At 37.8% G+C, this 26,111-nt stretch overlaps 3 protein-coding genes and 1 non-coding gene across 6 annotated transcripts; 1 reads left to right on the forward strand and 3 right to left on the reverse strand.

Annotated features, from left to right (window-relative positions):
• Nucleotides 1-4,232: 4,232 nt before the first annotated feature.
• On the forward strand, nt 4,233-10,956 carry LOC121628114 (small conductance calcium-activated potassium channel protein 1-like). Its single transcript, XM_041967025.1, has 9 exons — nt 4,233-5,099; nt 5,385-5,480; nt 5,796-6,077; nt 6,668-6,789; nt 8,120-8,261; nt 8,353-8,463; nt 8,861-8,988; nt 10,542-10,620; nt 10,695-10,956. The coding sequence occupies exons 1-9, from the start codon at nt 4,233-4,235 to the stop codon at nt 10,920-10,922; spliced, it is 2,055 nt and encodes a 684-aa protein (XP_041822959.1). The 3' UTR covers nt 10,923-10,956.
• Nucleotides 10,957-11,949: 993 nt separating this feature from the next.
• Nucleotides 11,950-14,225, reverse strand: rps27.1 (ribosomal protein S27). The gene is made up of 4 exons (XM_041967026.1): nt 14,140-14,225; nt 13,411-13,519; nt 13,202-13,312; nt 11,950-12,192 (listed from the first exon to the last, which is right to left on the reverse strand). Exons 1-4 carry the CDS (start codon nt 14,143-14,145, stop codon nt 12,164-12,166), a joined length of 255 nt encoding a protein of 84 aa, XP_041822960.1. The 5' UTR covers nt 14,146-14,225; the 3' UTR covers nt 11,950-12,163.
• On the reverse strand, nt 12,454-12,583 carry LOC121628391. The gene has a single exon (XR_006008163.1). It is a non-coding gene; the product is annotated as a small nucleolar RNA SNORA35 (small nucleolar RNA).
• Nucleotides 14,226-19,128: 4,903 nt separating the features above from the next.
• lrrc71 (leucine rich repeat containing 71) lies at nt 19,129-25,354 on the reverse strand. 3 transcript variants are annotated; one of them, XM_042011340.1, is made up of 17 exons: nt 25,176-25,354; nt 23,784-23,822; nt 23,609-23,716; nt 23,289-23,396; nt 22,923-22,998; nt 22,745-22,819; nt 22,475-22,543; nt 22,197-22,356; nt 22,025-22,108; nt 21,807-21,881; nt 21,578-21,670; nt 21,331-21,388; nt 21,164-21,237; nt 20,924-21,032; nt 20,453-20,544; nt 19,399-19,471; nt 19,129-19,219 (listed from the first exon to the last, which is right to left on the reverse strand). In XM_042011340.1, the coding sequence occupies exons 1-17, from the start codon at nt 25,237-25,239 to the stop codon at nt 19,155-19,157; spliced, it is 1,422 nt and encodes a 473-aa protein (XP_041867274.1). In that variant the 5' UTR covers nt 25,240-25,354; the 3' UTR covers nt 19,129-19,154. The 3 variants fall into 3 exon arrangements, with proteins under 3 accessions (XP_041867274.1, XP_041867273.1, XP_041867275.1); XM_042011339.1 differs by having other exon boundaries at nt 20,924-21,035; XM_042011341.1 differs by lacking the exon at nt 21,807-21,881 and having other exon boundaries at nt 20,924-21,035.
• Nucleotides 25,355-26,111: the final 757 nt, after the last annotated feature.

Consider the following 26,111-nt stretch of genomic DNA (forward strand, 5'->3'; position numbering starts at 1 on the left):
AGGAAGACAAAAGTGGACTGTAATCCAATAAAATATCACATAGTGGAACTGAGTTGTTAGCTCAGGAAAGCTTTTCTAGAAGTTTAAAAATCCTCCAAATTGATTCAAAGAGTTATAAATGCATATAATATTTTAGCCAACTGAAGATTACCTCTGAAACTCCCAGTTTATTTGGGTTTATTTACCTAACTAAATCTGGAAAGGGACCAGCCAATTCCTATCCCTGACAGCAGAACGAGCACAGCAGAAGAAAGCATTGTCAAGCTAAATGTTTGTTTCCTGACTCATTTGTTCATTACTGACCATTAATCAAGCATCAATACCCCTGTCCATGGTGCTGAACTGTGTCTCTGTCAGTATCTGACAGTTTACTCTGAGAGAACAAGATCAGGAGCATTTCCTAAGTTTTCTGAATTGCTGATAGAAGATAAATTAACATTCAAAGAACATTTTATACCAATAAATATGCTTTGCTTTGCCCAGCAGTTTTAGTTGTTTATTTGTCTCTTTATCTAAAATAAAATCTAATCAAGTTGGCTTTACTTTTTGTTATATTGGTTTATTTTCACTGTACAATACTTTCTATCTGGTCTCTAATTAAAGTCTATCTATACACAAATTTCTTTGTTTTATTTTCTGGTGTGTCTGTTTATTTTATCTCTCATGCAGCCTGTGAACTATTTTTTTATTTTGTATTTTGTAATGATTTTACAGGCCTCTAGTGTTTCTCATTGTAAATTTGAGCTATCTAAATATAATAATGCTTACTCTGGTCATCAGTTCTTTAGCGTCTTTTTGTTTGTTTGTCTTTTTTTTTTCCTAATTCAAAGCACAGTCCACTAGTGCTTTTGGGTTGGATGTGATTGAAGCAGAGTAAGAGTAGGTGGTTCTTTTTATTCAGTCTGCTGTCTTTTGCGTCAACAACCTCAAAAGAAATTTTGACTTTAGTTTGTATAAAATATGATGTACAATCTAAGTCTGATTGAGTGACTGATAAATCTCATGTCCAACTCCATTATCCAACCCTGTTTTTTAAACAAATTTAAAATTCTAAACAATTCTAGACAGTATAACCCACACGATACAGCAGGGATCTCAAACTCTGGCCTTTGAGGGCCACTGTCCTGTAGGCTTTAGGTGTTTCCTTGCTTCAACATATCTGATAAGAATGAACGAATCATTGTGCAGAATTTGACAACAAACTCTTGGATCAATTTCATTTGAATCAGCTGTGGTGGAGCAGGGAAACATCTAAAACCTGGGAGACAGTGCCTCTCAAGGACCAGAGTTCAAGATCCCTGTTCTATAGGTTTTCCCTGCCTTATTTATCTAATAGACAAGTTGCAACATGAAGTTGTAGAGGAACAAGACAACCATACCGTGTACACAGTTAGGCCTGTAATGATCCTGCTAGTTCTTCATTTCTGTTTACATTTAGTATACCAGTACACACTGGAAAAGCCAACTCTGAGATAGAATCAAAGATCTCGTTTTTACTGAGTGTTTGATGTAGAGTGAAGAAGGTGCATGTAAAATAACCTGGAGCTGCTTTGACCACATCATGCTTAACTCCAAGAATTACATAATTCAAAGTTAAGTTTTTCCTCTTTTATCTAATGTTCAGTGGTTAATGGAAAAAAAATGGTTGCTGTAATCATGTTATCTATAATGACCCTGTTTTGCTTGTGAGAAACATGATAAAACGCTGCCTGCCTTCATCAGCTTCATCCACTGACATCTAAAGATGTTTGTATTCATTATTTCATTACACATTGATTATAAAGGGAGAGAATGAAGAAAACTGGAAAAATGAAAGTAAAGTTAGAAATGTTAAATCTGGCACGCTTCTAAATTTGGCTAGCACCATGAGAGCAATAACCAACTCTTTATATCACATTTGTTTTTACATCCAAATCTGCCCCAGTTCAATTTTTATCATACCCCTAACATTTTAAAACCCCTATATTTTATATTCCTTTATGCATCCAAGTGGGACATGTTCATCTTTTAACTAACATTTCCCAACAGATTAGACTGAAGCAATTAACCTGACCACAAGATAAACTGGCACACTCAGAAGATTCAGGCCATGAAGCAGATTTGCCATTTTCCAGCCACAGCAATTAGTGGTCTCAAAATATCCCGGATTTATTTCACTTTCTTAACTTTCAGAGGAGGATTTGCAGTAGAGGAGACTAACTGAAGATGTGCTGGCTGCCGGCCACTGAGCCAAGAAGAATTGATACTCAGCTTCCAGCTACAGCAGCCTGGATTTGCAAGCCCTTGGCAGGAGGCTTGAATTAATTTGAAGCCTTGCAGATGTGCATAATTTAGGACAACATAATTTAAGAACATTTGTGGCTTCTGTAACTTGAGCAGAGAGAGATTAGAAACAGTTTTACTCTATTTCAGCAAAGCAAATAGTCTTATTTTAGAGTCCTTTTCTCTGTGAGGGTGAGAGATAGCACCAGAAACCATCCACGAGGATTTGGTGTTGACAGTTGTGTTCAGAGGCACCGACAGTTAGAAGCTCGCAGCAGAACATAAAAATAAAGAATCCAGACAGCAGCATCTGGCCAAGTGTCAGAGTAGAGTAGAAGTTTTATCACAAGCAATTCATTTAATAACCAGATAAATGTTTAAGGTAGTCAGAATCAGAATGGCTGATAAGAGTACCTACACAGTGACCCGCTCCACTCTTCTTCTCTCTCTACCCATCATTACATACACGTTGTCTTCAGATTAGATAATACCGTTCTTTATCCTGCTACTACCCGGTCATGCTGCCTCCACCCTTTGCTCCTTGGGTCTTTCCACCGGGAGCGAGCTCTATTATCTGTGGACCCATCTGTCACAAGGATTTAGATAAATTCATGACGCTGAGTGTCATTGTTATGACTTTAATGCTTAATACACCATTCTGCTCTGTACATATTGCTCGATGCTGGTGACATATTTGAAATTTCATAAGCTCATAAGTACACTATCTGTTTCACTTGATTAAACCTCAGTACTAATCTGCTGCACTGATATATAAGATTGTTCAATGATTAAGATCACTCTTTTTTAATTTTATAAAACACACTTTATTCATGACAGTAGTGACACTAATTAATGAGATTACAAATTAAATCAAACAGCAGTTCTGAGCAGACTTGGTAAAAACAAAAAAAAAAAAAAACTAACAAAAAAAAAACAAATAAATAATCTTAATGTTTCCATTTTGGGACAAGTCCTCTCTACATGCATATCCTTGCAAATAGACACACATGTAGGAGGGGATGAAGTCTGCCAATCCCAGCTGAAAAAATCTGACAGATGACCCTGTCTTTGACATTTGCAACTTAAAGTATTTGCAGTCATTAAGCCCTCCGCCCCCCTCGCTCAGCTTTAAGGAAGATGCCTTGACTGTAGACAGTCACAGGGCAGGAAACACGGCTGAACGAGTGTCTGCTGATGTGATGGATATGGATGAGTATTTACCTGGCATGTCTTCGTGTGCAGAAGAAGTTTGTAAGCTTCAGGTCATTCAATGGGAGGAGCTCTGTGATGCTGAGGCTGCCACTGGATTGCTAGAAAGTTCCTGTATGAAGAGGGCTCAGGACTTCTGGGATATTTTGATGTGAATTTCTTCAACTTCATTTCTGTTGTAGCTTTTGCTCTGGTTAGCTTTACGTTTCTAACAAAAAAAATGGATCTTTTCAAGGAGTTTACATGAAAATGTCTAATTCAGCCCAATATGACCTTTTTGGAGTATAAATCTGAGTAAATTTAGTGAAAATAACCAGAAAAAAAACTGTTGTCTCTTGAAGATTTAAGGTATTTTTTTTTACTCATATTGAATTGTTTGAAGATCTGAGACTGGACAATAAGGTAAGACTTAAAATGTAGAAGGAAAAGAATTTTGATATTTGGAACTCAATACTTTATGTGCTTGTTTTGATGTTTTCCAGCTGTTCTATATTAAAAAGAAAAAAAAAAAAAGCTGTGACAAAATCATTGAATGAAAGATTAATAAAAGTCAGCATATGTGATTTTAACAGATGTGAAAAATACTGAAAATCTCGGCTCACTAAGCTTCTCATGAGCGAAACTTCAGATGTAATTTTCATTCACTGTGTTGTTGCCATCTGTTCAAGCTGTATTCACTGCTTTGCTGGCTTTGTCTAATATTATCATCTGCCTCCCTCTTTCCTTCTCTGTTCAAGCATCTTTTAAAGAGCCTCATCATCATGGAACATTCCCCTTCTATGAACTCTTCAGTGGTAGATGGTAATGAGATGGAGGACCAGCGACCCCTCCTCCGAACAGGAATGACTCTCCTGCCTCAGTCCTGTCCACCACAATGTGGGATACATCGCATGGTACAAACCTCAGTCGATCACACTGTGTGGCTGGACAGGACCCAGGCCATGGCTACCACACCTTTATACAATGGCCACCTCTATGTCACATCTTCTCCTCGTGTCAACAGGAAAGACAAAACCAAAGGAAAAGAGAAGAAATGTGAGAAAAGTTCAGATAAAAGGGAAAAAAAACTAAACCAAGGACAGAAGGAGCGTAATCATCAGTGCAAAGCCAACAATGCAGGACCTCACAGACTCCATGAGAAGATCACATCTTTCACAGATATGCCCATTTCTCTCTGTGAATCACCCTTTAAGAGGCCCATCAGGTCATGCCTACATGTCAGGGATGTTGATAGTCTCGGGCGCCGTAAGTCAAGTAATATTTCTCTAGAAATGCATGAACAGCAGATTCTCCCAGAGATAATCATCACCAGCAAGGATGAAAACCTCCAGCAGCAGCAAAAGGAATCTCCCTGTCATCAGCACCCTGGTGTGACCATAGGACCGCTGCCAGGAGCCCAGTATCCCAGCTCGAGCCCTACCCACAGTCCTCAACACAGCCCAAAACGCAAAGAGGATGCAAAGAATGACCCATACTGGAGGAGCCGCAACATCGGCTGGCGGTTGGTCCATAGGAGGGCTCTGTTTCTGAGGAGGCAGCAGCTGAACGACTGTGCCCTGGCAGTGGGGTTATTTGGAGTAGTGATGATGGTGATGGAGACAGAACTCTCCTGGAGTGTCTACAGCAAGGTCAGAGGACTTCTGGCTTGTAAGAGCCCTGAGAAAGTCATCAAAGACAACATATCACATGACAAGTTTGCAGTTACTATCCTTTGTTTGATCACAAACAGCAGGAAACACAATAAATTCACTGCATCAAGCAGCTGGACACATTAATTTTCACAGAAGTTTAAGATTACATCAGATTGCTGATGTCATTTTATAGATTGACCTTTGACATGACAATCATCAACTGATGGTGATGTAATACAGTATATATTTATGTGTATGTTTATGTGTGTTTGTCTCCCACAGAGCTCCATCTACTCCCTTTCACTCAAGTCAGTCATCAGTGTATCTACACTTATCCTGCTCTGCCTCATCGTAGCATACCACTGTTGCGAGGTGCAGGTGATTCAGCTTTGTACCATTATGTAATCTGTGTTTTTTTTTCTTCTTTGCACAAGTCTAAACTTATACTGCACATGTCTCTGTACATCAGTGGAAAAATACTATCTAGTCAGCAGCCACATATGAAACAAAAATCACTTCTAATTGGGTTTTGTACCTCTTAAAGTTAGCTTTTACTGGTTTTCAAACTTCTAACAGTTTCATTTTAAGTTACTGTTTACTGATCAGGGAAACATGTTAAACAGCAAAATTAGTGAAAACGTGTTATTGTATACTTGACTTGACCACAACATGTTCTTTTAAACCTTGTGGCAGCTCTACGTTCATGACATTGGTGCCGAGGATTGGCGGATTGCCATGACAACAGACCGTTTGGCTCTGATAGCTGTGGAGCTGGCAGTAACTGCCATTCATCCCTATCCAGTGGGGCTATTGGTGTATTTCCAGAAGACCCGCATGTCGCTGTCAGAGACAGAGCTGGAGATCATGCTGGCTTTGCCTATGTTCCTGAGGCTGTACCTGCTGGGTCGCTCCATGATGCTGCACAGCCGCCTCTTCACAGACACTGCCTCCCGCAGCATCGGAGCACTGAACAAGGTAGGAGGTTACCTGTGGACTCCCTGCTTTGAAAGCTTGGGCAGCACTATAATGAGATTATAACAGCAATTGAAGAGAGGAGAAGAATTAGAGACTTTGTTTAAGAAGTGTGGTAGTGGGCAGAGACCTACTGCAAGACATAATTTATAAGATATAATATAGATAAGTTTACTATGAACAATAATTGCTCTGGCCTTTCTTTATATATATTTCATGCACCATCCATTTGTCTGCAGAAATGTAAAACTGATCATCAGTTTTGCTATTATAAATCTTACTGATTATTACGTGGCAATAATGGCCCTCTCTAGCTCTTCTTCACGTGTCTACTTTCTTTTCCAGAATATATCCACCTGACTAATCCTTTCCCTTATTAATGCTATTTAGTAGTGATGAAAATGACCTTTGCCCCACCCTCCTCTAGAATACCAAACCAAATGTATCAAGCCAGATTGGAAACAAGTTTTCTTATCCCTCATCTCCTCAGTATTATGTAAGGATAATCTGGCAGGTGCTATCCTAAATAGTCTAACTAAGTAGGTCACTGCTGTCAAAATTCTGACGTAATGCATCACGTTTGTGCTCTCCAGATCCACTTCAACACCCGGTTTGTGGGGAAAACACTAATGACGACATACCCTGGGACTGTGCTGATGATTTTCAGCGTTTCTCTTTGGATTGTGGCAGCTTGGGGCTTACATGTCTGTGAGAGGTAACTCTGTGTGTTTAATGCTTCTCCACCAGTTCTCACAGTCATCATGTTTCTGGCAAATATAAGGTGGTACATGGAAGTTTGTAAATCCTGAATGCTTGACCTAAATAACTTATCACATAAAAAGATAAGAAATACATATGATACCTGGTCATGATACGATAAGATACAGTTGATACTGTATCAAATATTGGGGAATGGGAAAAGTTTGTGAGCCTTTAAGATTAACAGTTAACTCTAAAATTAAAGTTGAATTAATGGTTTTCAGGTGTGAGTAGGTTGCTTGTTTTATAGAAAGAAAAATGAAAAAACATGGATCAATTAATCAGTGTATGACCTTCAACAAATCATACCGGTGGTATGTTTCTCAAAGCACAAAGAAGATTTTTGGGGACATCAGAAGAAAAACAATTCATACTCATCAAGCCAGAGAAGCTTTTGAAATCATCTCTGAAGTGTTTTAACATCATTAATAATATTCAGACAGGCTGTCCACAAATTAAGGAAATCAAGAACAACAGTTACCCTCTATTCCAGGATCTTCTTCCACCTGTTAAACATGGTGGAGGTAAATATGGTGATATTTGATCATGAACTGAAACTAAACAGTGAGAAATTTTGTTAAAAAAGAAATAAAGTTCATGTTTTGGAATCACCAAATCAAAGCCTTAATGTTGATCTAACTGTTGCGGAAGAGCCTAAATTGAGCAGTTCATGTGAGAAAACTGGCCAGCATTGAGGAGCTGGGTCGGCTCTGTACTGAGAAATCCACTAAATATCCTCCGTGCTGATATGCAGGACTGATCCACATTTACTAGCAAGATTTATTTGCAATATTTGCTGCACATGGAGGTCACACCATAACAAAAGAAAAGATGGTATATTTTTACCATGCATATTATAGATGTATATTTTGGATCATTTTTTCTCTTAGCTGGGTGGAACTACTTTTGGGCCTTATGTGAAAATAAGGTGATGATTTAAGTCTTATTTATGCAGTAATATATATTTTAAAAAAAACTTTTAAGCAGCATTTTACAGCCTTAATTTAATGTTTCTGCTGCAGTAATAAATCCTGTTTTCTCACAGACACAATTTATCTCCACCAGCTGGAGGATACTGATGCTGGTAATAGGAATATTGATATTTTATATTAAATGCAGCATAAACAGGGTCTGGGTAAGTAAAAGTCATCAGCGCAGTAAAAGTAGAGCAGATAAATTCAGTATGACAACTTTTCAGACCAGCAGAGGACCAAACTGGAACAGAGTCATCACAGAGTGTCAATACAAAGTCAGAGAGGAACTTTGAGTCATTTCTATCTCTACAGACACCACAACTACAGAGACTTAAGCAGCAACTACATGGAGGCTTTGTGGATGGTCTCTGTCACCTTCTTGTCTATTGGTTATGGAGACGTGGTCCCTCACACTTACTGTGGTCGTAGCATCTGCCTCCTCACTGGAATCATGGTGAGTCAGATTGCTCTTTAGCAACTCCAAGTTAGATTGGCTCAAATCCTGTGTGCAAATCACAGCATGAACCCCAAACTCTCCCTAACAGGGAGCAGGCTGCACAGTGCTGGTGGTGGCAGTGGTTGCCAGAAAGCTGGAGCTGACCAGAGCTGAGAAACACGTCCACAATTTCATGATGGACTCCCACATCTCCAAGACGGTGAATGCCAGTATATGATTCAGCATGAGTATATTTAAAGAAGAAATTTTAATTAAAAATGCCTTATAACCTTCCTGTTTTTGTCATGTTTTCCAAAAGTATATAATATTGTTTGAAACTGATATTGAAGCAAATCAAAATCTATAAGGCTGAAAAAAGGTTGCTTGGCTTCAGTATAAATTAGCCGCATCTTATAGTCATGTTTTCTTTATACTGCTCTAAGTGGCATGCATGACCTTGACACAAGCAATTTTACATCTCTTTTAGATGTGAGTATAGAGTATGAGTCAATTGATCATAGCATATGAGGGTATATGTTTGTTGGTGTTATTTAGCATAGGCTGTAAAAAGTGCACTTGTGCATAAATATGCAATAACTCTCTGTGTTATTCACCAGATAAAAATTGCTGCAGCAAATGTGCTGAGAGAGACTTGGCTTATCTACAAGCACACTAAGCTGTCAAGAGAAAGAGACCACACCAGAGTCCGCATGCACCAGCGGAAGCTGCTCCTGGCCATCCACCAGTAAGACAAAAACCTTCAGATGAAGCTTTTTTAAATTGTCCTCATTTTACAAGACACCAGAGCTCACCTTGTAATTAAAGTATTTATATTACTCAATCACACTTCCCATACCTTGGCCTACCTTTTATGTCACTCACCACATGTAAATCTAAAATGTAAATCAACTTCACTGTGATTTTAAGGATGCATTTGTGATATTTTGTTGGGCTCTGAAACAAACAACTCAAGTAGGGCCATAAATTTAAAGGAAAATCATCTAAATCTCATGTCTAACATTTCTCAGTTCGTCACGTAGTATTTACTGCTTTTTATCAGCGGCTCTGGTTTGGGAACCAGCTTGTGATATCCGGTGTTTGCTGATATTAAATATTTCTTAATGTTGCATAAAGAATTATAAACTATACAACATCCTTCATATTAGCTCATTGCTGTACTTGTCCTTCAAAGCCACATAATAAAAATAAATTGAGATTGTGTTTGTCAAATACAGCTCCAAATCAGAAAAAAATTAAAGATAAATCACATACATCTTTTAAACTAAATAAATAGCTGCCAACACTTCATTTGCATTTAATTCCTTTTCCCTTTTTTGTCCTATTCTTCCTACAAACAATTCTTATGTTGTGCAACAGACTTGGGTTATTTTTGATTTCACAATTGTTATTGGGGACAGACTGGGACTGCATGCAGCCTAATCCATTACCCTTTTCCTCCTCCAGCAAGCCTTTGTAAAGTGTGCAGAATGTACTTTTGTCTCATTTAAAAATGTATAGACATCCCTGAGTAAGATATGTCCTCTTGAAGGCAATATGCTGCTGTAAAATCTAAATGATTTTTTCTGCATTATTGGTGACATCACATAAGTGGAAATGAGCTTTGTCCACAACACTGATACAACCCAATAATATCACAGAGCCTGGCTTTTGGACTTGTTGCTGATAATAATCAGGATGGTTCTTCTTATCTTTAATCCAGTGCACACAGCTTCTATTTATTACAACAAAAATGGATTGGTCTGACCACAAAAGATGTTTCTTCTCTATGATGGCCCATACCAGACATTCCTGAGTCCAGTGAAGTCACTGCAGACTCTGGGAAAGGTTAACATACAGCTTCATTTTTTCCACTGTAAAGTTTAAGTAGCATGAGTGAATGTAACTCTGTGTTGCAGAGCTTGACTAAAGTTTCCCACAGAAATCCCATATGGTCACACCAGCTGTTAATGCAGGACGAGTCATCTGATGGACTGAGCAACACTACAGCCCAATTTAGACTTGCACCTTTGTCTTTTATGCACTCCAACACACTTAAATCCAGTTCTTGATTGATTCACTGATGTGTTACACACAAATCCTTTTCCACTCCTTCTATGAGGAATACTGTTTTTAAAGAACTTTAATGTTTTTCTCACATTTGTTCGACTGAAGACATAACACTCAACACTTAGAAGCTGCAGTAGATGTTATTTTTCTACCAAACCATGATTATTCTTTTGTGTCTGTGAGTGTAATTTAGTAATAAACTCCCGCAACATTGAATTATTTTGTCTTCAGGCTGCGGAGAGTGAAAATGGAAAAGAAGATACTTGCAGATCAGACCAACACACTCGTGGACTTCTGCAAGGTGAGCGAGGCTGTCACAACCTCTGTACAATAACAACTCTTCAGTACTTAATTTGTCTCTTCCTTACAAAAACTTCAATGTAGATGCAGAGCCTGATGTATGACGTCCTGGCAGAGGTGCAGGGTTGCAGAGGAGAGCTGGACACGCACATCCACAGCCTGGAGAAACACGTAGAGGAGCTGAGGGAGGGCTTCAGGAGCCTGATGCCACTCCTCTCCAGCACTCTGTCAACACAGAACTCCTCCATCCGCCACTTGCTCCGGGAGAGGGAGGTGAAGGAGTGTGCAAGCATGAGTGGAACAGACCAGTAGAGAGGATGTAGGTGACGGAGAAGGCAAACATATATTCTTGAGACACTCATGGAGTTTTAAACCTATGATGAAGCTATTATCATGATTGTACTGTTTAAAGTGGGCAGATCTGTGGTCAGAACAATCTGAAGGTTGTAAAAACATGTACACTATCATTAAAATCACACATAGACCCATTTTCTGTAGTAAAAGTGTAGAAACTAGTCTAAACTTAATTTTATTGTAATCCCATCTCCATCCCAAATAATTTCAGAGGGTCCTCAGATCATTGTACAAAATAAAAAATAATAAACATTATCGGGTTAACTTTGTTTTAACGCATTAATAACAAAGTCATTACTCATGCCATGTTAAAAATCCAAATTTGCCATTTTCACAATGAGGAAAGCTAATTTTGGTCATGTCGGTGCTTTGTTACCACAGTGAACTGAATCCACCAAAAACCACTTTATCCTCCTTATTTATTAGGTGTAATATATTTTTCAAGCCATACATTTAGAATTTTTATCATTGGGTGTCCAGAAAGTTGTCATGGGTGCTTTTTTAAAAATTCTGAATTTGGCCCCATCACTGAGAGAAGCTGATTTTTGGAATTAGGGTGCTTTGCCACAGCTGTTAACATAATCCAGCAAAAAAAACACTTCATCTTCCTTATTTATGACAATTTTGACAGTTTCTAACCTTTACATTTAGAAGGCCACATGACCATATCAGACCAAACAGTTGATCATACATTACTGACACCTTATAGCTCAGTTTAATAAAATATGTCACTATCACCATGTACTCATAATTTTCATTTCACAGTTTCAAATTATTTAACAAGATTTTTCACTCTAGTTTGAGAGAAGTGTTAGTGAGCAACTTCATCTGTAACAACGCACTTTTCTGATTCTGTAACAAAATCTGCATTTCACCAGTTAAGTATTGTACTATAATAAAGATGCATTTTAATTACTTTGCTCTGAGACTGCTGCCCTGGTATTAAATGAGTCTTTATCAGCAGAAACCACACACCATACATTCATTTAGCCAAAACAATATTTTATTAAGAGAGACAGGGTTGGAGAGTGGAATTACAGCAACAACTGATCTGTTAACATGAACACTGGAAATCCATCTGCTGCTCAGTTCAGTCTTCTGGTCTGGTTTCAACGGGCACTGCCGCTGCCTCGGATGCAGCAAACGCTGATATCAACCGGTCCATCCCCTCCTCTCCTTTTCAGCTCTGAGGAGAACAGTTAGTGCTGCTTCCTCCTGAATGAGCACCCTGTGGGAGGAGACAATGGCAGTGAGTACGCTGCTGACTAAAGAGCGCCTCATGGGACAGAATTACTGCATGCAGTGCACGTTGCTATTGTCTAGCACAGTGCTGATACGCTTTTTCCATCATGTGACTGATTAGGTCAACATCTTTTGAAAGACCACCTTATTTTACATTAATAATGGGAATGAAATGAGGCTACACTAGTGTTTACACCACAGGATTAAGCTACACTAAACCAAATGGGACAGTCGCTGAAGGATAAATGTGTGTTCTCAGCCTTCGAAAGGGGGGAGCCAGTGATGTAGCTCAACCCTTCTGCAAACTGAGGTTGATCTGGCACTGGAATGAGATTGGAAGACCATGATAGAGGAAGTCCAGTCACTTAGCAGTGCGGCCAAATACTTGAGTCAAATAATGGCTCTAAAATGTTTAAAACTAGAGGTCTGGTTTATGTCATCGCTTTCCAATGATAAATTAGTAATAAAAATGTTTAATGAACATCCATCTTCAAAGTGCACCGAAATGCTTATGAACCGCATTGTCTCCTGAAAGATTAAACCCAGTATGGGCTCATATAAAATTAATGACAAGTTTTGCATCAAAAATAGAGGCGCAAAGACAACTGGTCATTATTTCAAGATTTAGAAAAAAGGTGATGTGGAAGAATCCTTATAAATGAAAAGACCTGGTAGATGATTAAACGACAGCTTAAACTGGGAAAAAGCTGCTGCATGCATGGTGCTAAATTATTGCTCTTTTAGTCCAAGAACCCTGCAATACAAGTCTGACTGAGGGTTGTTGCTTCATCTCAAAAATATCATTCATTGCATCTTTCTTTTAAAATACATTACTTTGGGATAATGCCAAGAAGCCTTAATCAAAAAGAACAAACGTTTACGTTACAAAAGTAGCATGCCGAGGTATTGATGCAACACTGGCTCATTTGTACAAAGTGATACTGGGCTACACATGAGCCTAACTGTTAATAACAGGAGTGCAGGTTGATACTAACCCTCTGTGAGACGTGCTTTTCCTCCAGTGGGCTGACACAGGACTGTTGAACAGCCCACACACAGCACGACTGTCTGAGCGTGGCTGAACACCGTCGTGATCTTGTAGCATCCTAGAGTAAAAAATCAGTTAACTTTGCAATCAGTCATGAATAAACTTAATATTTAATGTTTCTGAAAAATGCACTCATCTGTGTACATAAAACTGTACCTGGACATTTTACATCCATAAAGTAAGAGTTAGGACTCTGAACTAGACGCTTCTTCTTGTGCCTCCTTTTCTCCTCCTCTGGGGTTGGGTGCAACAAGTCTTTTGCGAGCTGCGTTGGAGGATAAATGAAATATGAGCGAATGTGATCGTGAACAAAAGAATTTCATCAACAGAAGAAACCCTGGAGGAAACTATGCTCGTGACCAATGAAAATATATATATTGAATAAACGTGCGATGACTACGTTAAATTCCTTCAAAGCTTTTAAAGAAAAACCTAGATTTGTTTAATTCAGCTTCAGGACTGCTACGTTGGCCTATTCGGGCTCCTGTGTTGGCCTGCATTACTTGGATTAGATAAGAAACTGCGCATTTTCGCCAATCTCGCACAAAACTTTGCATAGTTACTAAATAACTACCGAAACCGTAAACATATGAATAACAATCAAAAGGAAAGTGTGATTGTTTTTGTTTGACTTTTATTTCTATTAAGAAGCTCAGTTGAACTGGCGTCATGTTTGCGGTGTGCGCGCAGCCATCTTGTGTCACAATGCGCTCGCAATGTGCGCACATTTCGCTTAAAAACTGTGCCTAAAACTCATCTAAACCGGCTAAAACTGCCTCCGTTTGACTCGCTAATGTTTCATGTAGATGCTGATCTCCTTGATGGCTCTCTAACATTCAGATAAATATGGAAATTGTCGTATTGCTGTGGCCCGTGCACACTTACTGGCATGTTGGCGAGGAAGTAGCCGCTGCCGAAAAGGAGGCATTACCGGAAGCGAGCGGCTCATATTGGTAGTTCCTTTGAGCACGAGCCGGACGTGACGAACCCTTTACGACTTGGCGGCCATATTTGTAAGGTCAAAACTCCACATTGTTTAGCCGTGGTTTACTCAAATTAAATTTAATATTTTAGTTTCCCGGATATGTCTTCGCTTAATCAATAAGTGTTGTAGGACTTTATTTATATATTATCAATCTGGATTTAGAAACCTTTGGCAGATAAACTACTGAACTGTGAATGTAATGCTAAAAAAATATTGAACACAGTCAAATAAGAAAAAAAAATAGCCACAAACAACTTCGCTTAATAAAGGGAAGGTAAAATAAAAATACGAAAATAAAATGAATAGAAAAATAGAATAAGTAGATAAATAAAGAAAGGAAATATTACAATGCAAAGAATAAGACAAACTAAAATTGCAAAGTAGTCTGGGAAGGGGTGCCAGGGAGAGAGGGAGTGACATTCAGAGAAAGGCCCTTTTCCAGGCCACAAACCCAGACTGGCTGCATATAGGAGCTGCAGCTTCTGCACACAAGGCATTGCCCAGCCAGATGAGCCAAACGCCTCCCAGATAAATATTCATTTGTATGCAGACGACACCCAACCTTATTAATCTATTAAACCATTTTAAACAAATCATGTGACATTATATTAATTAAAATCAACTTAACCAGAGAATATACCACTACTCAATGGATAAAAATGGAACATTTTGACAGAATTCATGAGAGATTTCAATACAACTTTTGGTATAGCATGAAAAACTTTCATATATCATCTGTTGTAAATCATTTAAGTTTTTACCAAAATTTGTTGAATGTTGGAATATTTTGTATTGGATATTCTTTATTTTCCATAGGGAGATAGGATAATATGAGCCACTTTTTACTTGTGTTGTCTTGGAGGAAAGGAAAAATTACACAGACATATAATGAAACATATACCTTTATTTTAACTTAGGACCGCAGCCTCACCGCAAGAAGGTCACTGGTTAAAGCCTCAGCTGGGGGGCAGGTGCAAACCTGGGGACGATGGCCTTTCTGTGTGGAGTTTGCATGTGTTGCATATGTGTGGGTTCTATCCGGCTTCCTCCCACCGTCCAAAGAAATGCATGTTAGACTAAATTCTTGTCTTCACACATTTTCGTCTTGTTTTGATTCCCGGGTTGTTGACTTGGGTAAAGGTAGAATCTCACTAGGAGACATACATGAGCATGATTGGGGTGTGAATTTGTGTCACTTGGCGAAGCACACACATGCGGCATGTGCAGGGACGGGTTAAGGTAGCTCAGTAGAAAGAGGGATCGAAACCGTGGGTGCATCATGTGCAACTGTGGGCTGCTGCTCCAGGTTGGGCTTGTCTGATACCATGGATAGCTCAAACTCTACGCCTGAGAAGACATCTCTGTTGTAAAAGAAAATCCCAGTGGATCTAAATCCAGAGGAGGAATTCTGTGGTGTCTTTGCTGACATAAAATCATCATTCACGCAGCCAGGTATTTGATATATGCTGGCTGTTCTGCCTGGGTTGGATCTCAACCAACCATCAAGAGCTCTGCTGTAATAGGTCTTAAATGGTCCATACACATTCTTATCCAGAGGTTGCAGGCAATGGGATGTGTGGGGTCTAATTATGAGCATAAGAATACCATTTGTTTTTGCAATGTCCAAAGCCTTAAGTGAAATTTGGGCTTCATGGTTATTCAAGATTAGCAGCAGTGGCAGGTCAGGGGAGCACTTGGTCTGCTGAACCAGATGTTCAAGTAACTCAACTAAAGTGTCTTCAGTGATCCACACTGATCTGGTGGAGGTACCAATTGATTCTGGTGGTAGGGAGGGTCTGCATTACCAGTCACATTGACTGCACAGACCACAATCACAAGTTTGCCTCTTTCAGCAGATGTGATGGCATCTACTTGCTTCTTTCCTTTTTCTGCCACTACCTGCTTCGGTGTCTGTACTGTAGTTACACCTGTTTTGTCAACATTATGAATCGTGTTTAGCGGGAATGTATGCCTGTAAAACAAAGGCAAGAACAATGAGGATAATCAGAATAGTTAAACCTTAAGTAATGGAAAAAAATTTATCTCAATGTCTTTTAATCTTTTTTTAACTCTTGTGTTATTTATTTATTTAGTTATTTATTTATTTTCCTTTTGTGTACGTGACCTTGGGTGTAGAACAGCGCCAAGAAATAAAAAAAATGTTATTATTATTATTATAAATTGTTAGCCATTAGACATTCCTTAATATACCAAGATATAGCTGGTAAATATATGTATAGTATCAGTTTTTTTGTATATTTACTTCACTGTTGTATGTAGTTACCTTCACTACCATTACGTTAGCCAGACTTTCAAAGAAATATCCAAATGTAATTTTATTGAAGGCTGTAGCTCTTTCCAAAGATGTTACATTGGGCTTATACATTGGTTTAATTTACCCCATAACCACCATTTAAGAAAAAACAGGCTAGCTTAGAAATTCAAGCTGATCTTTAGTGAAGTGATTTACATGATTTTATACATTAGTAAATCACGAACATGCATATCATTTAAGATCTGGATAAATTTGCTTTAACATAACAGTCATTTTATGCAGAAAATTTACTTCGACAAGCCAAAACGTTTTTTGTGTAACAAAATACTTACCTCTTCTCCCACGTGCTTCTCTACATCACAGCAAGATGGAAAAGATGGGTATGTCCTGAATTTATGGTCACATAACAAAACGTGCAAGGTTACCAGGGGTGGGTCAACTTACCCACTGGCTCATCTTACCTCACTCTCCCCTAATCAGCACAGTCTATAAATCTTAATTCAGAAGAGTTTATATTTCCATTTCATTTGAGAGATCCCTGGTGATCCCTCAGGGATCTTAATGTTGAGATGTCATGTCTTCCGCATTACAGTTGTAAGGATTCTGGACTGATTTATTATGTTTATATCTATTGTAATAAATTACTCTGTAGTCTGGCAAAAATACATTCTAAAAGTCAGCCAGTGTTTTCACATTTAGCGGTATTTAGAAAGTTAAATTAAATGAATATCTTTAAACTTTCACCACTTGTGTTAAGAGAGGTGTAATATGCTAACTACACATAACAACGGAGCATTAGAATAAATGTTTTACTGTTGCCTCTGGCCCTCTGTCATTGTAAATGAGAACTGGTTCTCAATTGACCTTCCTGGCTAAATAAAGGTTAAATAAAGTAAATTAAATTAATGGTTAGTACTTTGTATGTAGCTTTAGACCTTGAGACAAATGAAGTAGTTGACTGGACCTGTATACAAATTTATGACTTGGCTGTCCTTAGTAATGCATCTAAAGTTACAAACTGTCATCCTCTTTCAACCACAAAAGTAGTAGTAGTAGTAGTATTCTTTATTGCGGACTCGTGGTCCATAGTAAAAAAAGAAACAACAGACAGACAAACAAATAACATGTACAACATGGGCATAATACGATAAAAGGTTCCTCAATCTTTTAAAAGGCAATTATACCAGTGTCTCCACAGATCAGAGAAATAGCGGATGGCACTGTATTTAATATTTGTCAACAATAGAATAATCATATTTTCTGATGCATTCAATCGACACATAAATTTAAACATTAGGTTCCTTAGAAGGGCTTGTAGAGTGTTCACTCTGTGAGTCACAAACAGTTCGCTAGCACTAGTCCATCTGGGCTTTTTTAACAGAAGCCTCAGGGCATCATTATAGGCAACTTTCAGTCTTTGTAGGCTAGATTTTTTAAAGTTCACCCACAGATGAGCTGTGTATAGTGGGGTACAGTAAGCTCTAAACAAAGTTACTTTCACTCCAACAGAACAAGAGCCAAACCTACGAGACAAAACATTGGCCTGTGCATACAACATTCTGCACTGCCGATACATGTCCTCATCGTCTGATAAAGAATCAGACATAATATGTCCAAGATATTTTACTGTATTAACAACAGTGAGAGTATTTCCAGACAATTTAAAGTGAGGGAACACAAGATCTCTGTCCTCCTTTGTGCGACATATCATGATGACACTTTTAGCAGTGTTGTATTTTACATCATTTTGTTCACCATATACAGAACACACATTAAGCAGTTCCTGAAGACCAGCTGAGCTAGGGCTAAAGACCACCAGGTCATCTGCATACATAAGGTGATTGACCACAGTCTCTCCAGCCATGCACCCAGTTCTGCACTTGCTCAGATCTTTAGACAAGTCAGTCATATAAAAATTGAACAGAATTGGGGACAGCAAACTACCTTGTCTCACTCCATTACTCATGAGAAAGGGCTCAGACACACAGTTGTCCCATTTGACATGCAGGGTCTGATTTGCGTACCAATAGGACAAACAGCGAATAAGATATTTTGGTACATTGGCTTGACTCAGTTTGTGAAATAGCATTTTGTGGTTTACACGATCAAAAGCCTTAGAGGCATCTAGAAAACACATGAATACAGTAGAGTGCTTATTTTTGTATTTGCTAAGTAGCTCTTTTAAAGCATAAATACACATGTCAGTGCCATGATTGGGTTTAAAGCCAAACTGATTATCTGTAGATTCTATGTGATGATTAAACCTCCTCAATAAGATATGTTCAAATACTTTTGATAGTACACTGGCAAGAGCGATGGGTCTATAGTTTTCAGAGCTGCCCACTTTCCCTGCTTTGTCCTTTTGCACAGGTACTAACTGCACTCTCATCATTGAGTCTGGAATGAAACCATGCACCACAGAGGCCGAAAGACATAGTGCAAGAAGGGGAGACAATCTTACACTAGAGTATTTGAGATGCTCTGCAAAAATTTGATCCATTCCTGTCACACTCTTATTTCTCCAATATGTTCCTTTAATATGAAAAAAAACAATAACAAATAAAAAAAAAAAAAAAAGCAAAGACGCTTTCATTGCTTTATACTGGAAGTTTGAGGATGTAGACATCTGTTTGTTCAGCATTAAGCAACCTGTCCTTCCTGTTCTCTTGTTTCAGGATCGTTTTTGATGAGGCTTCTCAGAGGCTCTGCATGAAATTACATTACAATATAAATATATATATACAAGTTTAAATTTAAAAATGCAAAATATTTAAAATTTGATGCAAAAATAGTGTTTACGATTTTTGCATCAAATTTTAAATATTAAATAAATTAAAATATGTTAATTCATGTTAAAATATGAGAGAACCTATAGCATGTTTACCTAAATTATTTCTGGATGCCATCAGTTCCTTTATCTTCATGTAGGAATCACACTCTGATGAGAAGTGATTTCTCTGCATGAGAGAGATCAGAAATCATAACATACACATACAAAAGAAAAGAGGATAAGAATACATGAAACACCATAACCAATTAGTGTACAAAAACATCCACACAGAATGTGGACTGGAGATCCCTGGGCAAATGGGAAACACCTCCCAAGGTGGTGGAGAACGAGAGAGCTAAGATCCTGTAAGACTTCCAGATTCAGACTGAGAAAATGGTACTAGCCAATCAACCGGACATTGTGATCATGGATAAGCAGCAGAGGAAAGCTGTTATGATTTACGCAGCCATCAGTTCAGAATGATTGCAATATTAGGAAAAATAAACACAAGAAACTTAAGAATTTGAAGGGCTCGAAGAAGAGCTAGAGAAATCCTGGAAAGTGAAGGCAATAGTAGTGCCCATGTGCAGCTGTGCCCCCCTAAATGGAGAAGTAGCTCCAACAGATACCTGAAAAAACATCAGACATCTCAGTCCATAAGAGAGCAATCCCAAGGAACAGCTTAGATCAAGATGTTGAGCTTGTGACCTGGCGACAACTGAATGGATGATGTTACAGATTGTGACACAGGTGAACATAGGAAGGATTTAGGAGAAGACGATCATGCTATGATGAGAATCTGACAACACTTACACAAAGCTGGCATGATACTTAAATGATATTACATTCCTGACCAAATCCCAGTTAGGAGTGGATAAATATGACTGAGCATTACTTTGAAAGTTGTGGAGAAAATTATGGAACATTGATATAATAATTTCATTAATAAATGCTGGTTCTGTGACAGAGGAAGAGAGTTCCAGTGCCTAATTTATAATGTCCTTTACCAAAGGAAACACAGGTGAATATATAAGTTGCACCCATGATGTCTAAATATGTTTATAGATCATTTTACTCAGTTACAAACCAGTTACAAACACAGGTAAAAAAAAAGACTATTCAACAAGACCCACAGAGTTGGCCTCAGTCCGCTAGAAATTAAACACACCTGCAAGCAAAGACGCAGCAGACCTCCTTCCGCATCCTGTATCTCCAGTGACCTTAAGAAGAACAGCAGCGACTTTTCTGTAATTCTGTTTCCTGCACAAGAAACACACAAAATAACTGTTCCTTTAAGGCCTCACACAATTTCACTAACTGCATAAAGCAAATTAACAAATGAAGATGTAATTAACCCAGGTTGACCTGTAACAATCAAACCCACATTCTAAAATAATATATATATGTATATAGATATATAATTAAACTAAAAAAGAAAAACTGTATTTAGCACATCTTTGAGTATAAATTAAAAATGTAACAAATTAACTGTGACATGGTCTATAAAAAAAAAGAAAACATTCCCAAGAAACACTGAACTAAATTAATGACAATTTAAAAGATTCCTGTTTTCAAATTAAATTTTAGCCATGATCTGGTTGTCCTTTCATTAGGGCATAAATCCACCACAGTGGCTGACCTGCCAGGTTGAGGGAGGCCAGAGTCTTGTTTCCAGGAAAGAAGAGTTGTCCGTCCCTGCAATGCACCGATGGGTCCAGCAGGGGGTTTACTATCCCCACCAACTCTGCCTGCTTGTGGAGACAGAAACAGCATTCAAAGCAATATTTTCAGCTCCATAAAATACTGTCTTCTAAACATTCAGGAAATCTGAAAAAGACTGAAAGAAGAAAAAAAAAGACTGAAAGAATGTTTGAGGTACCTCTTGTGTTGGTAACTGTTTTTCTTTACCCCCCGGCTTTTGGTTTTTGCTTTGAGTCACCTTTGAGTCAGTGGCTAGGAGAGATTTAAAAAGACGTTAAAGAGGTAACAATTATTGCAGTTTTTATAGGATAATGTATTGAGCAAGTGTTCATCTGTAACAGTTACATTTCTTGTTAGACTTCTCTTTATTGTCAGCTGATTTCTCATCTTTTCTGGATACTACCTGTAACAGATGCCACAGAAAGCTATTATTTCATATTTGAATTACATCAAATTAGAAATAAAAATGCTTTATTATTGCATAAGTGAAAATATAATGCAGATTTTTTTACATATAGAACATATGATTAAATAATTAAATCTAGATTATAGACTATATTTCATTCTGCCAGTCTTAGTGTTAGCGTCTAACCTTTTTGGGGGGCGTGGTCTTGTTCTCTCTCTTGAGAGCACCCAGTACAAGCTGCTCTCCACATAACTGTTCAGGATCAGGCCCAAGACGAGACTGCAAAAACAGCGTGAAATAATCCCTGAATGTATCTACAGTCTTCTGAGGCCCAGTTCTTACTGTGCAGGAATGTTTTTTATCTTAATGATGAGGATTATTTTTAAAGCAGGCTGGTCATTAATGTCACATTTACAGTCTGTGTTCTTTGCAGAAGCAGCTTCCTCCTCTCTTTGACTTCCTCATGATTTAGAGAGAACTCACCAAGTACCTAAATGTGGAAATGGTGAGCAGTGGATCCTTATTAAATTACACACAGTACCTAATGCAATAAGCAGAATATGATTTAGAACATTTTAACCACTAATTTAAATGCATTATCTGTTGGTTAAAGTCTTTGATGTAAATGGATACCGTAGCCAGATGAGCAGCTCCTGAGTCTCCAATTTGATTGTTGGACAATGAGAGAAAGACCAAAGTACGATTAAACCGCAGGCCCTGAGAGGCGAAACAGCAAGAGGACAACCACTCAGCAGGCACAATGGGAGATTTGTTGCAGGAATATGGAGTAAGGTCTGGGTTATACCTGCGCAACATGCCTAGCACCTGCATCACCAATAGAGTTGAATGCCAGGTTGAGAGACAAAAGGTTCTTGTTAGCAGATCTGGTGTTTGAAAGAGCCAAACCAATCAGGTGAGCACCTTCATCTCCGATCTGATTATTTCGAAGGGACAAGTGGGTGAGGCTTGACAAACAAAATCATGACATAAATCAGACATGTTTTTGCCTCTATATGAAAGGGGAGGTTTTTCAGTTTATTTTTATTTTATTTTTTTTCTACACACTCTGCATTTGAGACTCACACACTGGTTTCAGATAACAGAAGGTGGAAGCTTTGTTCTGGAAGAGCGTTGCCTTCCAGTGTCACAGACCTACAAATGGAATACAGAGTAGATAAGATGGATCAGTAACCTATGTTATGTGTTTTAGAGCAACTTTATCTGCAACTCAATAGCTACTTCAGACTTAAACCCAATTTCCCTTACCTATTCTCCAACCCAGAATGATTTAGACTCGACACAAGCATGGAGCTTCAAAACAAAGACTGTTTGAATGACACAAAGTTGACTCACCTGAGGCTGGAGCAAAGAGATAGTGTGTTCATGAGGGAGATTACCATTGGATCTGTCAGTCCCGTCTGCCAAAACCTGCAACACGGTGAACAGGATTACACAACAAGAAACAAACAGCGACTGTCGTAACCCTGTTTGCTTGTTTGTGCATGTCCGTCTACAGCTGCTCATTACTCACTGAAGGCTCGCTAGCTGGCTCATGGAGGGAAGCATTATCTGTAGCACTTGGAAAATCTGCTCATTCACTTTCCATCCTGTGTATTTGTAATAAATTTCATTACCATATTTTCATAGCAAACACTGCAAAGATGCTGCAAAGCTGTTCCAGTAACAGTCACATCCTGATTAAGAAGACACTGAAATTATTCTTTTTATGTCCTATTTTTTATGTCAATATGACAGCATACAAAATGCACCATTTTGATTATTCCAGTACAAACACTGAATGACATGATTACAAAAAAACGGTGTAAGAAATTCATAAAACACAAAATGTGAAACAGTGTGTCTGTTTTGAACACTTCCTGTAGTGTCACGTACTTACCGGAAATCTTTATTTTTGTGGCACTGTGAGGGTCTTCAGTCTCCAGCTTAACTGTTAAGCGTGGCTTACACCAGAGATATTTATTTTTTATCTGAGACTGGTTGTCATCTGTAGGTAAAATTATGCTTATTACAAACAAGCAGCAGGTGCATATTCTAAATAATAATAATCTCTACCATACCAGTTTTCCTTTAATGTATGTCTTGTGCATTCATTTATAACTGAAGTACTAACTAGACATAGTAAATCTGAAAAATGTGTAATAAATATTCCATCATATCTCTGTTTCTCTGCTTAGAACAGGAACTGGCCTTGATTACCTGTGTCTTCTGTTTCAGTAATGCAGACGGTTGGAATATTTTTCATGTCCAGAAAAGCACAAAGTGCAGGGAAGTCGATCTGCACATTTCCCGAACACCGATAATCATCTGTAGGATAGTTAAATTAATAAAAATACAAACTTCATGTAATATAATTAAAAATAATGTAGCTTACTGATTGTCTGAGCAGGTAATGCTTCCTCTGGAGTCGGCCCTGTGGAACAACATAATAACTTAACACTTCAGTACTTGTAGGGCATTTTGAAATGCAGATGGAAAGAAAGTGTCATTGAAAAAAATGTTAAAAAGTTAAAGCTTTATTGTTAATATTGTTCTTCTATTTTAGAGTAGAAGAGCATGTCATAGAACTCAATGATGGACAGCAAGTTGTATTAATTTGAGTATTATGCTGCTGTTTGTTGTTTATTTTCATTATTTCCTCTATATTAAATGGAAGAAATAATGTACTTTTTAGAATAATATTTCCCCAAATAATGGGACTCTGTATAAAATGTAAATAAAACATCATACAATCATACGAGGATAATTTATTTTACTGAAAATACAATAGTACCTTTACAAGCTATCAAATGTTAAGAAAATAATATGTTTAAGTTTGATAGCAGTCAGGTTTTTTTTTTTTAAGTTGCAATAAGGACAAGAAAATGCTGAAAAATGTAACATATTTAATGTAATGTAATGTGTCATAAAAAATTTAAAAAGAAAGAAAAAAAAGGTTAAAACTACCAAGTATTGTAGAATTCTGTTTCTGTTGTCTTCAATGCAGGCTACTGCATAGTTTGAACATCTAAGAAGGCACCATTAATACTGAAAGATCTACAGGTTTATAGGAAATAAATATAAATACTGCTACTCAGTCTTTTTTAGGGACCGACTTTCTTATTTCAGCAAGACCATGCCAACAAACATTCTACATGTCTCTCAAGATGATGGCTTTCTCCAGTCACTGAAAACATTTGAAGCATTATGAAAGAAAAAGAATGCTCCAAACTACTAAGCAGTTGACTTTCTATGTTAGGTCAAAATGGAAAAAACATTTCCTTTTTTAGAACTATTGTATACTAATTAAACCTTCTTAGTTCTCATGAATAAAAAACATGAGACAGCTAAAATGACCAGGTTTGTTGCCTGATTTTAAAGAGGAATGCAGAGCGCTGGTATCTTTTATGTTGAGTTTGGTTGAGTCTATAAATGATTTGTAAATCACTGCATTGTGTCTTTTGCTAAGACTTCAAAAACACTTGCATTTTTGGAAAAAGGCTAGTGCCTTTTTAAAATTCTTGGCACAATTTTCTGATATAAGAATATTACTGTTAAATAGCTCACATTGTTATATTTTTTCGCTCCCGCTTGAAGCACTATTTCCACTTTTATGAATTTATACAGATAACAACTAAATGCTTCCATTATATCACTGTATTGTTGCCAAAGGCTTCGTTTTATTCAAACCACAAACAGGAGTCGCAGTTAAATGTTTGGTAGCTTGTTAATAATATTCATTTGGGGCCTACTGATGAAAGACTAAGTATCTAACTATCTAACTAACCTTTGTTTTTCACAGACTCATCTTCGATGTTTGTTTTTTCTCTGGATGATCTCTTCCTAGGCATAGTTGTATCTTTACAGACGCCAAATCATTTATTAGAAGTGCAGGCGTAAGCTAACAAAGCCGGCTTGCTAAAGTGCAAGGAAGCGCCTGGGCGTTATTTGTGTTACTAAGGTAACCAATTCAGAGTCCACCTGCGAGTATATCGCGAGATTTAAATAGCTGTAAGACCGTTTAATGGCCTTTAAAATATGTCCCAAAATAGAGCTAAACGACATAAGAACTGTATTTTATGTGGTTTAAACGTTGTTCGTTGTAATCATAAATATTTATGATTCCCTATTTACCTAGTCAATATTTGCCATAATATCGCGAGAGTTTAGACTAAACGTATAGACTGCCTTGTTTCTTACATACATGTATCTGGATTATTCAAATAAAGCCTTATTTGCATCACAACGCGACAAGACAGCTTGCAGACAAGAATAATGCACTGATTTATTTAGCTTAAATAAGTTATCCAGACATTTTTATGTAAAAAGGAAATGCCTCAGAGCTAATATCTCTGGATGCTGAATGAGCAATGACCAACAAGGATCTCAGATATTTTCACAATGCAGCACATCAGTTAGATAAGCAACATTCAGATGAGGATAGTATTGTTTGTTTTATGATTGATTTTCATTTGATTGTATTTGTTAAGAACAAAATAAAAACTGCATGACTCAAGAGTTAACCAAAGCTGATAAGTTTGTGTGGTACTACCAGGGTTCTTACCTGTGTGGCTATAACTACAGAAAAGGTCCTAAGCGTGAGGGAGGAGAGCAGACAGACACCGAAATGTGTAGACACCTACAGTAACATGTTTAGAGTGAGTGTGTGTGATATAAAGCGGAATAAACACAGACAGTAATATGTGCCTTAATGCTTACAGCA

The sequence above is a fragment of the Melanotaenia boesemani genome, chromosome 17, assembly GCF_017639745.1.
Source record: "Melanotaenia boesemani isolate fMelBoe1 chromosome 17, fMelBoe1.pri, whole genome shotgun sequence".
Taxonomy (NCBI): Eukaryota; Metazoa; Chordata; class Actinopteri; order Atheriniformes; family Melanotaeniidae; genus Melanotaenia; species Melanotaenia boesemani.

Coding starts and splice junctions, on each gene's coding strand:
- LOC121628114 (XM_041967025.1), top strand. CDS start 4,233: ATGGAACATTCCCCTTCTATGAACTCTTCAGTGGTAGATGGTAATGAG. Junction 5,100..5,384: donor CCTGGAGTGTCTACAGCAAG/GTCAGAGGACTT, acceptor TGTCTCCCACAG/AGCTCCATCTACTCCCTTTC. Junction 6,790..8,119: donor GGCTTACATGTCTGTGAGAG/GTAACTCTGTGT, acceptor CTATCTCTACAG/ACACCACAACTACAGAGACT.
- rps27.1 (XM_041967026.1), bottom strand. Junction 13,313..13,410: donor TATGGATGTAAAATGTCCAG/GTACAGTTTTAT, acceptor TTTTTACTCTAG/GATGCTACAAGATCACGACG. Junction 12,193..13,201: donor AAAAGCACGTCTCACAGAGG/GTTAGTATCAAC, acceptor CTCCTCCCACAG/GGTGCTCATTCAGGAGGAAG.
- lrrc71 (XM_042011339.1), bottom strand. CDS start 25,239: ATGCCTAGGAAGAGATCATCCAGAGAAAAAACAAACATCGAAGATGAG. Junction 21,882..22,024: donor GAGCTGCTCATCTGGCTACG/GTATCCATTTAC, acceptor TTCCACATTTAG/GTACTTGGTGAGTTCTCTCT. Junction 21,389..21,577: donor AGACCACGCCCCCCAAAAAG/GTTAGACGCTAA, acceptor CATCTGTTACAG/GTAGTATCCAGAAAAGATGA.